The sequence below is a fragment of the Sciurus vulgaris genome (genome assembly GCF_902686455.1).
Source record: "Sciurus vulgaris genome assembly, chromosome: 12".
Lineage (NCBI taxonomy): Eukaryota > Metazoa > Chordata > Mammalia > Rodentia > Sciuridae > Sciurus > Sciurus vulgaris.
This window is the reverse complement of record NC_136473.1, coordinates 18,241,190-18,255,531: the sequence shown is the minus strand read 5'-3', so window position 1 is coordinate 18,255,531 and position 14,342 is coordinate 18,241,190. Positions and strand designations below refer to the sequence as shown.

General features: G+C 35.7%; 1 protein-coding gene across 7 annotated transcripts in view; it reads left to right on the top strand.

Annotated features, from left to right (window-relative positions):
* The window catches only part of USP6NL (USP6 N-terminal like), a 150,814-nt gene that overhangs the window by 75,983 nt on the left and 60,489 nt on the right, over window positions 1-14,342 (top strand). For 6 of the 7 annotated variants that reach the window (XM_079106205.1, XM_079106208.1, XM_079106204.1 and 3 more), the window contains 2 exons: window positions 7,585-7,652; window positions 9,936-10,018. In XM_079106205.1, the coding sequence (XP_078962331.1) occupies window positions 7,585-7,652; window positions 9,936-10,018 (151 nt within the window). Of the gene's footprint in view, window positions 1-523; window positions 3,806-7,584; window positions 7,653-9,935; window positions 10,019-14,342 lie in introns of those variants that run through there. The other variant, XM_079106203.1, reaches the window with a different exon arrangement.

Sequence of the window (14,342 nt, the reverse complement as noted above, 5' to 3'; positions counted from 1 at the left end):
GAGCTTGGCAAAATAAATGCTGAAGTTTTTAGCTTTGGTGCCTGTTATGATCTTAACATTTTAAAGGATCTTTGTTCTTGACATATCGTGGTTCATGGTACATAAAGAAAATGATCACAAATGACTAAAACTAGTACTTAAGGCCCTGTTGATTTTGGTGATAGAATGAGGTGGAATCCAAGGAACTGAAGGTATAAACACAAATAACTTATTCAAGTTATTTCAGGAAAAAAAAGTGTTTGACATTGAACCCATTGAACTGGAAATGAAAACCTCCAGGAACTGAAGCACAAAAGCAGCTTCTGGGTTGGGCTATTCTCTTGTTCTTAGGTGAAAGGTCCCTCTGATGGTGACTGCTTTTCATTGGAAGTTAGGTAGTATTTTCCTCTCTGCAACAGCTACTTTTCTCTGCTTATTGGTAGTTTCTGCTTCCTCATTTTTCTACTTGCCTTTAGTCATCATTGCCTATTACAATCTTTATTGACAGTGCTGCTGCTGCTGCTTCTCCCTCAGTTTCTCCTAATTCAAATTCCCAAGAGAGGACTGGTTAAATAAACTGTGTTAATACTTAGAATACTTTACAGCTGTGAAAAATGTTGAGGCGGATTCACTGGCGCACTGGAACCAGCCTGAACTTCTGCATTCAGTAATACTGCATTGGTGGCTTGGTCACCATAGTGGGAGGGTTTGTAGCATGGAAATCAGCAAATGATGCAAGTCAGAGCTTACCACCTGTACCTATCTACTACTCACTTCAGACTTGTTGCTAAACCCTATTGGCATGCTACCAATTAGGTCTGTAGGTGTTGATATGCGCAATCTCCAAGGTGTACTGCCAAGTGGACTAGAGTAAGGTGTAGAATTATTTACAGAATGATTCTAATTTTTTGAATGGGAAAGGGAGCCTAAATATATGTATGTGTGTATGAAAACATGCAGACTTGTATAATGCAGAGAATATTTTTGGTAGGTAATAGTTTATTCTAGGGGGCTTAAGTTTGTAATGGGGTGTGTATGTGTGTGTGCACATCATAATTCAATTTGATAGATTGTCTATAGTTGATTCTGAACATTAATAGCCAGTAAAATTCTTATATAATCACAATAATGAAAATACCATTTACTTTAGTCTTAAATATTCTGATGAATTATGTAGAGAAGAAAATATAATCCTAATGGTAAATGGGTCAAGGTCAAATGAATTCTCTTTCTTCATAGACCATTAAGGTCACTGCCATGCCCCTTTGCACTTGAATTCTTACTTGGACTGTGGCTTTTCTAACTCTGTTCTTCACTTGTTTGGAGATTTCTAGTAGTTCTCTCACCCTCTCTTTGGTGTCTTTATAGTTAAACTTTTGCTGTAGTTATACTAGTTCTATCCTTGATCTATACGTTGCTTGAAGTCCCCTTGTTTCTTGAAGATACCATGTATTCCCAATTCTAATGTAAATGGATTGCTCTCTAGGCAGCTGCACATTTGGCTCCTGGAAATGTCTAATTATGGCCTCCTACGTTTTTATGGATCCTGCGTCTGCCACTTTTTTTTTTTTATCCTATTAAGAAAATTATTCTAACACTTGTTTAAAAAGGTAATGGAGACTTTATTTAGGACTATTATAGTAGGTGTGTCAAGACTGTCAGAGAAAAGAATCTAGATTGGGCTTAATTCCAAATACAGCAAGGACAAGTGGGAATTTACAGTTAGCGAGTAGGGTCGAGGGGATGGAGAGGTTGTCAGTGAGTGGAAAATTACTAAGAAGAGACAAACATAAGAGGATTCTTGCCGAAAATGGGCCAGGGTAATCATACATAAAGGTGGTAGGAGGTGGGGGTGGTGTAACCCAGAGTAGAGTGCTTGCTTAGCATTCACAAGGCTTGGGTTCATTTCCAGCATGCCATCAAAACAAAACAAAACAAAACAAAAACAATAGGCGGGCAATGAGGAATCTCACCAGAGATCAAGGATGACTAAATATCAAGGATAGGGGTATTCTCACCAAAGCAGGAGTCTTGCTACAACTGGACTGGGTAGGGCAAAAGTAGGTCAGGGATGAGGTCAAAGCTTTATGGAGGAACTGACTCAAAGGAGCCAACTGCAGTTTGGTCAGGGAGACAGGATCAGTTCTTTTTGTTGTTACTGTTGTTTTAGTATTTTGTAGTATGTTCTCAAATTATTTTTCAAAGAAACATTAAAAGACATTACATTTTGAATTCTTATATATTCATGATGCTGAAATAAATGATCACAAACTTAGTGGCATAAACAACACATATTTACTCTCTTAGAGTTAAGGGGTTCAGGAGTTTGAATCCATTTCACTGGGCCACAGTCAAGAGGTCAGCAGGGCTGGTTCCTTTGGAGCAGCAAGGGGAGAGTTGCTTCTTTGCCTTTTTCAGTCTCTAGAGGCCACCTGCTTTCCTTGGCTTGTGAACCTTCTTGTGTCGCTTCAGCCTCCTTTCCTCTCTTTGGCCTTCTTGTCTCCTCTTAGTAAGGATTCTTGTGATTACATCAGAACCACCATAATCTCCCTGTCTCAAGATGCTTAATTTTCAAAAATTAATTTTATTTATTTGTTTGTTTGTTTTACAATGCCTAATTTAACCATGTCTGCAAATCCCTTTTGCCGGATTAGGAAACATTTACAGGTTCCAGGGATTAGGATGTAGACATTATTTTTTTGAAGGGGGGCATGATTCTTCAGCTTACTATACATTTAGTATCTACACATGCTTTTATTTTTCCTCATACTTAGTATAGAGCTCCAAGTTTATGATAATTTTTCCCCAGAACTCTGCAAGTAGTGCTTCATCATTTTCTGACCATAGGAAACTTAATGCTAGTCTCTCATTCCTTCTTTTCCCTTTCTGTATGCTTCTGCTATCTTTTGCTGAATGTTACAGCTGGCTTCAGCTGAGCATTAACTTAATTCATTAGTGTCCTGTTACATGTAATTAATGTCCATAGGCATGCCTCTGACTGGGCTGTTACTTTTGAAAAATGGTTTCCAAATTACAGATCCCCATTCGGTTAAGGGAAGCAGTAATGAGAAGAAAGGAATAAATAAAATAGAATAGAAAAGTTTATATTGCCATTCTGGAGTACTTACACTTTTTCATGAACCATTCATTTCACCTGTAGGTGTGTGGTGTATTAAAAATGGCCCAGACCCCCGTTGTAGTATTTGCTTCCTGTCTGAATCTGGCTGAAAATTTCACAATAAAAATTATATTAGGATATAAAATATATTTAAGATATAAAATGTATTTAAGGAGAAAAGCATTTCTATATAACTTGAGTTTACTGGTTTAAATAGAATTTTTCTTTGTCACGTCTGTGGTTTTATTAAAAATACTAAGAATGTGGCTCATTTTGAAGCACAGGATTGGAACACATTATGAAGCCACTTGTTTAAAGCCCCCATTGCTTATTAGATGGAATGCTGGGTGTAGGCTGGTATGGCTCATAGCTGGGATCTAGCCTGAAAGACATGTTTTCACCCTCAACAAATATCATCTTTGTTCAGTTATCTACAGTCCATGTAACCACACTGAGGTCTTTTTTCGCCCTTGGAACAAGACAGAATGCGTCTCAAACTTTCTGATGCTTGTTTCACACTTAGTTTAAAGTGAGCTCCTTCCCCTGTATTTTGTTTCAGTTAGTTGCAGTATGTGTGAGGTAGCACCTAGCACCCTTGGTGTGCTTGAGAACTGTAACATAGTAATGAAACCTTGGAATAGATAAGTTACTCTATGAGGACTGAAACAGCTGTCAATTCCCAAGGACTGACTGACTGTCCAACAAAGGGTAAGGTATTTTTAAAACTGATTATGGTTCATATATATAACACTCATCTGTCAAAGTACACTAGGAAAACTGTCTACCACCAATTTTATTTTATGGGATTGAATTTGAAACTTTTAAAATATGGTAACTGTATGAATTTGGAATTAATTTAGTGACATTAAAAGGGCATTTAGATATAACGCCTATTTTTAAAGAATGTAATTCAGGTAGATACTTGATTCTTAAAGTTTTTTTTTTTTTTTTTTTTTTTTGATGGGGGGTTTTAAATGGAAGTAGAAGTCTCAAAATCAAAATGCTTCTTAAGGTAGTGTAGTTGTCATTTTCTTCCATCAATTTGTGCCAGAGATATTTTCCTGTATACTTGGAGTGTTAAACTAGCAAGTTGGTAAAGTAAGAGTAATATTTAAAGGAGTTGATCCACATATTTTTTTCACGTTTTACTTTTAATGATAGGAACTGTTTCTTCAACTACATTTATTCTAACAATCATACTGCATACAATTTGATTACTATAATGTTTTGGCAACAAATACTATTGTATCAAAATGAATTTTTCAAAATAAACTTGTTAATTATGAATTTATCATGCAGGGGGAATATAAGATATAGTGTTTAAGTTTATAGCATAATGCTCTGAATAAATTATTTGATAGTGGCATGTGATGTATGTATTAATGAACACAGCTATCATTGCTTAGTAGGTGCTTGGAACTTTGTGCATACTTATACAGAGACACAAGATAGCTTTTGGTGTCTTTGTGGCCAATGTTTTTGATCTAAGTTCTTTTTATTTTTCAGTAGAATTTCTAAATAAGCAATCAGAATGAAACCAAAGGAACTATTCTAGTGCAATTCTTAATAAACTTCTCAACTACAGACCTGACCATCAGAAACATAATTGAACTTTGGTTAACCCTGAATAAGGATCCTACTTCTTACTTTGTAGATAATTACCCCTCCCTGTATATTATTAAACAATGTTTCTTACTTCACTATTGGGAAAGATTGGCATTCTGTTTAGTTTCCTAAAAGAAGCAGATTTGCTGTATTTTTAAAAATTAGTTTTGTTTTAAATCTACTCTCTTTGTAAAACACATTCATTAATAAAATTTCTCCCCATGGGTAAATGTAAGGATAAGAAATTTCTAAGGGAATTTAGGGATTTAGAACTTATTTATTTGACTAGAGTCAACTGTCATGGGCCTGTTAAAGTATATGACCTTTCAGAAAGTCAGGATGCAGTTTCATCTAATTCTGGTATGATCTCTATTACATAATTAGGTTTTCCTTTCTGGAACTCTCTAGCCTGATGCTAATCCTGTGAAGATTTGTATCTAGCAGTTTGCCATAGCGAAGTCTTTTTGGGACACTTGGCATTTTCCCCAACTCCATACCATTTCTAGTTCCTGCTTTTATACTTTTAAACTTCTCATTGTTATGTTGGAAATGTAGTTGAGACTCCTCAGACTGGAAGCAGGGATGAATGATTAGTATATTCCATGGTACATTCCAGGAAAACATTCATCTATTGAATTTGGCCTAATCACCAAAGAAATCCATATTTAGTGGCTCTGTTAGTAGACACAGAGTTTAATAAACAGTCAAGTTCCCTAGTTTGAATTAAATTTTTATTCATTTGCTTTCCCTATACTTTAATGGAAGTATGAGTGTAATGTTTTTAAGTTGGGCAACAGAAGGGGACAAAGGAATTTGCAACAGTTCATAAGTTTGAAATAGGATATAGTTATGTTGATTATATCAAACTCTTGTTTGTGTTAGTTCATTGTGAAAATTTAACCAAACTTTAGGTTTGTTATTTATATTGAAACATCCTGTTTACTTATTCACACTTCCACAAAGGATAACATATTCACATCTTATATTCTGATAAAAATAATAACATAAACACCCCCAAAAACATTTAAGAAATATCAGTTCTCATTTTTGCCATTTTTACTATTATAAACAACCTTGTGTTTATTTGATTGTCTCATTGGCATGAATCCCTAGAGGTGAAATATTGGGTAAAGGATAAGATCGCTTGTAAGAATTCTGATACATATTATTGAATTACGTTCCAGAAAGATTTCATGAATTTTTGTGTTTATCCTAGTGTAAGGAACTGCACACTCCCCTACACTCTTGTCAGCATTAACATCAGTGCTGTGTTTGGTTGATTAGTCTGAGATAGATGCAATGTGATATTTTAGAACATATTTCTTTAGTTACTAATGAGGTGTATTTTTTCTCATATCTTGTTATTTTAAATTTAGATTTTATTTTTGTCAGAGCTTTGCTTAGCTTAGAGATCAGCAGTTTTTTTAAGACTTTTTTGGAAACAGCTGACCCCTGTACTCCCTCCCCACTGCCCACTGCATAGAAGTAACCACTCGCCACCACCATGGCTCATGTTTTCCTGTTTCCTTCTGCTGCGCTAAGGTAACATGCCTACCTGCCACTCCCTGCTCTTCAGTTTGGGCATTATCTATTGGTTTCCTGTTGGAGAATGAAGGTTTGGTCCTCCCCTAACACTCTTCTCCAACCACACACATCCATCCCTTTAACTCTCAGTGATTTGATTTCCCTTCACTCAACTCCCTTGTTTTTAACCTCACCCTTTCCTCTCCTCAGGAACCTAAATTTTCTGGTGCTTTGAGGGAGGGAGTTTGATTTTAGTATGGTTGTCATTTTAGTAGGCTTTGAGGAGAAATGATATAAAAGTATATTCTATCTGCCATCTTTAACTGGAAATCCTTTCAGTGTTTTAAGTTATAATTTTTATAAAGTAGTGGTTAAAGTTGTGGGCTGTGGAGTCAAGATTGTCTAGATTTGAATCCTAACTTTACTTTTTACTATCTTTGTGACCTTGAAAAGTTGCTCAAAATCTTCAAACCTCATTTAACGTTGGTGTGGGATTAATAGTAATACCTGCCTTAGCGTGCTGTGAGAATTAAATGTGATCGGCGTGGTACAGTGCTCAGCGCAGTGTCTTCTGCCTGGTGGTATCTTCCTATCAGACACTTGGTGAGAACACAGGCATAGTTGTTGCTGCTGTGGTTGCTCTTGTGAATTTCTTGCTCATGTCCTTCACCCAGTTTTCTTTTGTCATGCTATCTTTTGCTTCTTGATTGGAAATGCCATTTATACGATCTGTCCTTAGTTTTTTATTTTTATTTATGGTATTTGGGATATATAATCTAAACATATCCATACTATTTTATGCTATGATCTCTGCTTTTGTTGTCAAATTTTGTACCTTTGAAAAATGCCCAGTGTTAATAAGGAAGAAGGTTGTGTGTGTGCATGTGCACACGTGCATGTTGTGAGCTGAAGGCTTGGTGATCAGCTAGCAGATTTTTGAGGCAGCTGACTGATCAAGGGACCTGAAAGGCTAAATGAAGATGTGATTATCGTCATCACGTGATGTAAAGTTTTTAATAACTCCTGAAGCATATCTTATACTAGTTTATTAGGTGGAGAAATTACCTTACTTTTAAAAAAAACTTTTTGAATAGTCTTCTCATCTTCTGCCTAAGTGGATTTCATCTGAAGAGTTAGAGCTTTCCATTTCAGTTTTACTTCCATGAAATTTTAGAACCACAACTGATTCTTAAAGGCTTAGATTTATTTGTCCTGATTTTTTTTTTTTGTAAGTTTATTTGATGTTGTATTTTAGGCAGTTTTAGTTTTTGTTTGATTTTTGTTTTTGTTTTGTTTTATAATTAACTAGCTTTATGATCCTTAGAATAACAGTTCATCTAAATTTGATCTCTCCACAGATTCCGAGCAGGATGTAGCACTCAAACTTGCCCAGGAACGAGCTGAAATAGTTGCTAAATATGACCGAGTAAGTATCCATATTTACTCTGAGTAAATTTTATTAGAAAAATCACATAAATAGAAAGGAATTTGCTTTTGGAAAGCTTAAATTACAGAAGCATTTTGTTTACTTCACGAGAACTGGAGCTCATCTTTTTTCTCTGACTTAATCTCCAAATTCTCTCTCCCTCCTTTTTGCCACTCTTTTCTCCTGCTGTTCTTCAATACAAGGCTTGGTCCTGTCTCAGGGTCTTTGCACTGGTTGTTTCCCCTGCCTGGAATACTTATATACTGGATACTCCCCAGCCTCTTTACCTCCTCTCTTTCAGATCTTTACTCAGATAGTACTTTCTTGTTGAACTCTTCTCTTCCGTCCCCTTTTATTCCCTCCCCTTTCTACCCCCTGGCACACTGTATCCACTTTATTTTTCATCATAATATTTATTACCTCACCATTCTATGTATTTTACTTGTTTTTTTGCTCTCTCCTAAAATTAAATTCTCAAGGGAGGATTTCTGTTGTTGTTTGATTTACTCTTGTATCCTAAATACCTAGAAAAGTTCCTAACTCATACTAGGTACTCTATAAATATTCGAATAAGTGAGTAAGTAGAGTTAAATACCTATTGTATTCATAATTTATGTGTGCTGTTGTAAATTTACAACAGACCTTAGATTTTGTATTTATATATTCATAGGTAATTTCCATTAGTATTTTATCCTTATTTTAGAATAGAATAGAATTTGATTTTTATTTACTTACTTTTTATTTGTTCTTTTTAAATAAACATGACAGTAGAGTGTATTTTGACATATTACACATACATGGAGTATAACTTACTCTAATCAGGATCTCATTCTTGTGGTTGCACATGATGTGGAGTTACCCTGGTCATGTATTCCTATATGAACATAGGAAAGTTATGTCCAATAGAATCTTGATTTTTGATGGCCTATAAAATCACAGTTGTTGATGATTTTCAATTCTTCTTATTTATTACCCTACCTCCTGAGGGTTATGAATTATAGTATTTATTTATAAATGTCATAATACTTGCATTGCTTGCATGTAATTGTATATCTTTTATTTTTGATTATTTCTGAGAGTAACAAGCATGAAGTTATAGAAAGCCATCTGTACCAAGCCCTGCTTCCAGGAAGGCATATAGGCAGTATTCAACTTGACGGTCATGTTTCCAGAGTTTGCTCGGGAGTTTTTGAGGGGTGGTGGTGAGGGTGAGGTACTGGAGACTGAACCCAGGGCCTTGCACATGCTCGGCAAGTGCTACACCCCAGCCTCCCAGAGTTCAGTTTTAAGTTGGTTGTTTGGAACACAGTTTCCCATTATTGTGGTCATGTTTTAGTGTGATCTATGAAAAACCTAATTAGCTTTTTTAACTGCTTAGCTCATAAATAGCACTTTCATTCACTCACACTTCCATGCATCCCCCCGCTCCTGTAGTTAACACAGTTGGGGATTCTTCCACGTTATAACACAGAAATAAGTTTCGGCAGTCTTTGCCCACAAGATGCTCACAATATACTCAGAGGAGAACGTGAGTAGACATTATAAAACATGCTCAGATGGAGGTGTCCACAAGAGAATTGTATGTTTGAATCTAAAATTTGAGTGATTGGTATAGATGGTCACATGTGCGGTTCCTACACTAATAAGCATTAATTAACAGCCTAAAAGTAAATGGGCAGGAGGCTGAGGACAGAACTCGGCACACCAGCAGTTAAGAGTCATTCATGAAAAAGCCATCAGAGGAAGAGTTGGACAGCCATACGGAGAGCCTCCAGGGCACACTGTCATGGAAGAAGGGAGGAGGCAGTGAGCTACACTGACCGGTTTGCCCCACATTCCCTTAGATGAGAACTGAAGAGCGTCCACAGGGTCTCACAATTGGAAGAACATTTTTGACGGTGGCAAAAGTCACTTCAGAGCTAATGTAGTTGTGAAACAAAGCAGTGGAGAGACAAAGTACATAGCCTGTGCTTCTGACAAGTTTGGAGGAAGACAAGAAAATGAGGTTTCTAAGACATATTCACTAAAAAACTTGTAAAGTTTGGCAGTTCCTCCTGAGGGGCTTTCTTAGCCTCTTTTGCTACTCCTGCTTCATCAGCTTCCCTCAGGAGCTCAGTCTGATCAGGCTCAGCTGCATGTCAGCTGTTGTGACACAGTGTCTTCTTAGCTTGTAACTAGGACTCACATATTGCCCAGAATAGTTGGGTTTAAAACATGTTTCTGATTTTGGGTCTTTATTAAAAAATTATTCAGTTTTATAAACTTCTTTGTCCATTGTTTTAGGGACGAGAAGGTGCAGATATTGAACCTTGGGAAGATGCTGATTACCTTGTTTACAAAGTCACGGATAGATTTGGCTTTTTACAGTAAGTCACATAGATTGAAAGCTTTGTGATAATGTTCTATGGTCACCTGTTGATTTTTCTTGTTTTTAATAGAATTTCTGTGAATACAATTCCAGGAATGGTCTACAATATGTTTTTTAATACCAAATTTCTGGAATTTTAACCTTTTGATTAAAATTGAACTATGTTAAGAATTCTTGAGTTTAATATTTTGGGGGTTTTGGTAAGAATATTAAATGCAGTAAATGAGTTATATTAATAATTTAGCAAAACTAAACACATGGATAACAATTGATTTTAAAAATAATTACAAAATATTTAATTTCATATAAATGCATTTTAAAAATAATTGGCAATCAGAACATAAGGGTTGTGCAGCCTAAAAATGATCAATGAAAAGAAATGCCATTCATCTTCCTTATTGTAAAGGTATTCATGATATTGCTTCTCAAAATTAATCCCATATGTCCTGAGTATGTTATATAAAGAGTTGAGAGAAGGCTGGACCACTGTACAGTAAAAGAGTGAAAGTGAATTTTGATTCTTCAAAAACATCCTGCAAGATGATGTGAATCCGCTTGTTATGATTCTGGCATTGTTATTCAGCTTCCCACAGAGTTGGAGACTTCTATTCATCTCTATACTTGAGTTATATACAACTTAGGGATTAACTGAACTTTCATTCAAATTTACTCTTTCAGTTTTGTTTATTGTATATAGGAAAAAAGCTAGGAATTTTTATTCTATAACATGATTAGATTTTGAAGGGAAAACAATTTCTTGTACAGCTCATAGTAGTAACATAGTAATCAGACTTTATTTTCTCCTGTTCAGTCAGATTTTGTTTATTTGAATTTAGAAATTATTTTGTTGTACCATATGTTTCTGAGGGTAAGGCAAACAAGCAAACAGAAACAGTTCTAAGAGTTAGAAAATGTGTGCTTTTTTGTGGTTTTGCCGATCCCTGGTCAGTAAACCATTTCATCTGAAAACAAGAATCGGTAATTGCTTTGTATACCTTAAGAGTACTGAGCCTTTGAAGAAATAAAATATAACAATGCTTTATAAAGTTCTGGACGAATATGTTATTATTATACCTTATATTAGGCATTGCACGTCTGAAACTTTCTCCTGAGTTGTTAAAATCAGAAGATTTTGAATTTCACTGGACTAGCAGAGCAGTATTTAACTATGACAAAAATACTGTTCTTAATCTGGCCCCCCCTTTTAAATCAAACTTGGCCGTAAATGTTACAGAGAATGAGTGCATATTTTTGTGGGTTAATATGTAGTTCCAGCATGTAAATGAAATTTAAAAGGACAATTTGAGCATTAAGACTATTAAAGTCACTAGGTCCCAAATTTGTCCACAAATAAGAATTAAGTGGGAAAATAGACAAAAACCACTTTGAGGTTCTATACTAAGATATTGAGTCAGAAGGTAGGATACAACTCAGTTGTTTTTGGCCTTCCTAGGTATTTCTGATGGTACTAAACCACTGTGATAAAGTTTTTAAGATAAAATGGTCTAATACAGTATTAAATACACATTAATAATTTGTGCATTCCAAAATGTTCTCTTAATTACCTAAATTTTCTTTTCTTTTTGCTTGAAACAACTTGAATTGGGCCTTAGAAACAATTAATTTAAATTTGTTTTTCACTCTGTGCTGATGTCCATTTGATGTCCATTCTAGTTGGAAAAAAGTCAATAACTTAGGTTTGTAATACTAGTTAATATTCATGAATACTTAGTGTGTGCCAGGTACTGTTCTAAGCCCTTTATATAAATTAACTCACTTATTCCTCTCTGAAAGTCTTTGGAGTAGGGATGTGTGTGTGTGTGTGTGTGTGTGTGTGTGTGTGTGTGTGTGTGTGTGTGTGTGTGTGTTTAAGTACTGGGGATTGAACTCAGGGACATTTGACCACTGAGCCACATTCCTAGCCCTGTTTTTTTTTTTTTTTTTTTTTTTCATTTAGAGACAGGGTCTCACTGAGTTGCTTAGTGCTTTGCTTTTGCTGAGGCTGGCTTTGAACTCTTGATCCTCCTTCTCAGCCTCCTGAGCTGCTGGGATTACAGGCATGAACCACCATACCCAGCTAGGTGCTTTTTTAATCTCCCTTTTTTTAGATGATGAAACTGATGTAGGAGGAAGTCAAATAACTTGCCCAAGTCATGTTGGCAATGAATGTCAGGTTTGGTGTGTAGATTTGGGCAATCTCACTGCAGAGCATGTGTTCTGCACTGTTGTTGTTTAATACCTGCTACCACCTTCTTGTATTTTTAATAATTTTTTTTTATGGTGCTGAGGATTTAATCTGGGGCCTTGTGCATGCAAGGCAAGCACTGTATCAACTGAGCTATCTCCCCAGCCCTTCTTGTATTTTTAATAAGAGAAATATAGTGCTATGAAATGCTTAGAAAGGAAATTAAAAGGGTGGATGGTGGGTGGGAAGAAGAATGTCCTGTGAGGATACTGTTAGAAGTGGTGTTACATCTGTTGAGATACATGCTAAGACAGCCACACTCAACACTTACTAGAAGATGAACCAGATTGGTGCCAGTTCTCACGCCATCACTAATTTGTTTTTATTTACTCCATGAAGCAGTCTTAAAGCAGGTAGCACAAATGAAAATAATGAAGCATAGAAATGGATTGAGTGTAATGTTAGGCTTTATTAAATTTCACCAAAGTCATTGAGTTTTGTTACAGTACCTTATTTTAGTAAAACTTTCTTCAGAGATTGCTGCTGGTGGCTTTCGTTGAATGTCCCTGCAAACGAGTTTTTTGCACTGTTGAATAAGTCACTTGATATGGGCATTTAGATATTACTCCCTGTCACACCTTGATTGAAAAAGCCTTTTTTCTTCCTGTTGTGTTATTTGTAATTTTTGGTTGGTTCTGCAATGAGATTGGGTTTTAAGTTCAGTGTCAATACAATAAAATGACAAAAACTGAAGGCTGCTGAGTTCATATCTAATTACAGTTTTAGAAACTTAGATTACTTGTTATGATATAAGGAGGAGCAGTAACTAACAAATGTAGTATAGCTTGGTTTTAAAGTAGATTTCACAATAAATATTAAAGCTGCTGCCAAACCAGCCCAGCTCCATGTTGGAACAGCAACATCTTTGTTTAGTTCTCGGCAGTAGGGAGTTATCTCCAGACTGTGCCTGTGATGGGGTTACAGCTGGCGGATGGAGAAATCGAGCTTGTTGAAGAAGTTGGAGGACTTTAAACATGCTAATCAAAAATAGCCACTGCTAGTGTGCTCAACAAAGAATGCCTGGTATTTGGATAATGATAAATAATTCTTTTGGGTCACGAGTTATTAATAGATGAATTAACAGGAAATTATACCAAAAATAGGAAAGATAAATTAATAGCAAGCATCATATGTTCAGCTACTTATCAAAATTTGTATATTTATGAAATTTATCAGACTGTCACTTACTGGGACTGAATAAACATATAAGAACCAAAATAAAGGTGTTTTTGTTTTTAAAAATTATCTGTTTTGCTTACAAAGGCTTGCGATCTCTTTCTACTGACCCTATAAATTCTGACTAGCTAGGTAAAACTTAACTTCAAAAACAAAAATTAAATTTTGTCAATGTATTCAGCTTATTGATTTTAACAAATTAAATTTCATCTTTCCAAATGAAAGTTTATCTCAGTGACAGAAGTATTCTTTCTGAACTGTTGAGAAATTATAGGCACATATACTCTAATTAGTAATACATTTCAAGTTTAATAGTGGATGAAAACTATATCCAATTAAAGTCTCTCTCTTTCCCCTGATGACCAAGTCATTGTTTTTAGTTACTGTATTTCCATGAGGTATAGCTACTTGTCAACTTGGAGTTTTGTTTAAAAAAAAAAAAAAAAAAAAAGGTTTAGGTGCCCTTAAGCCCTTATTCTCCACAACAGGGGTTGCCAAACATTTTCTGTAGAGTCAGACACTTAATGTTTTTGACTCTGTGGGCCATATGGTTTTTGTTGCAACTACTCGATATCTACTGCTGTAGCATGAAAACAAACATAGACAATGCCTAAATAAATGGGCATGGCAGTGTTCCATTAAAACTTTATTTACAAAACTTAGCAGTGGGCCAGATTTGGCCCATGGGCTATAGTTTGCTGATGTAAAGAAATACTCCACACTCACCCAGATGTGGTCCTTCCTCTCTTCTGCTTGCAAGATTTTTGTGTGACAAGACAAAGATACCAGGCACACAGTATGCATCCATCTCTCTGTCCACACATTCATTCATCAGCATTGACCTTGGCATGCCGGGTATCTTCTGGATGCAGCACAGAGCTCTTGATGAGGCCTCGTCCTA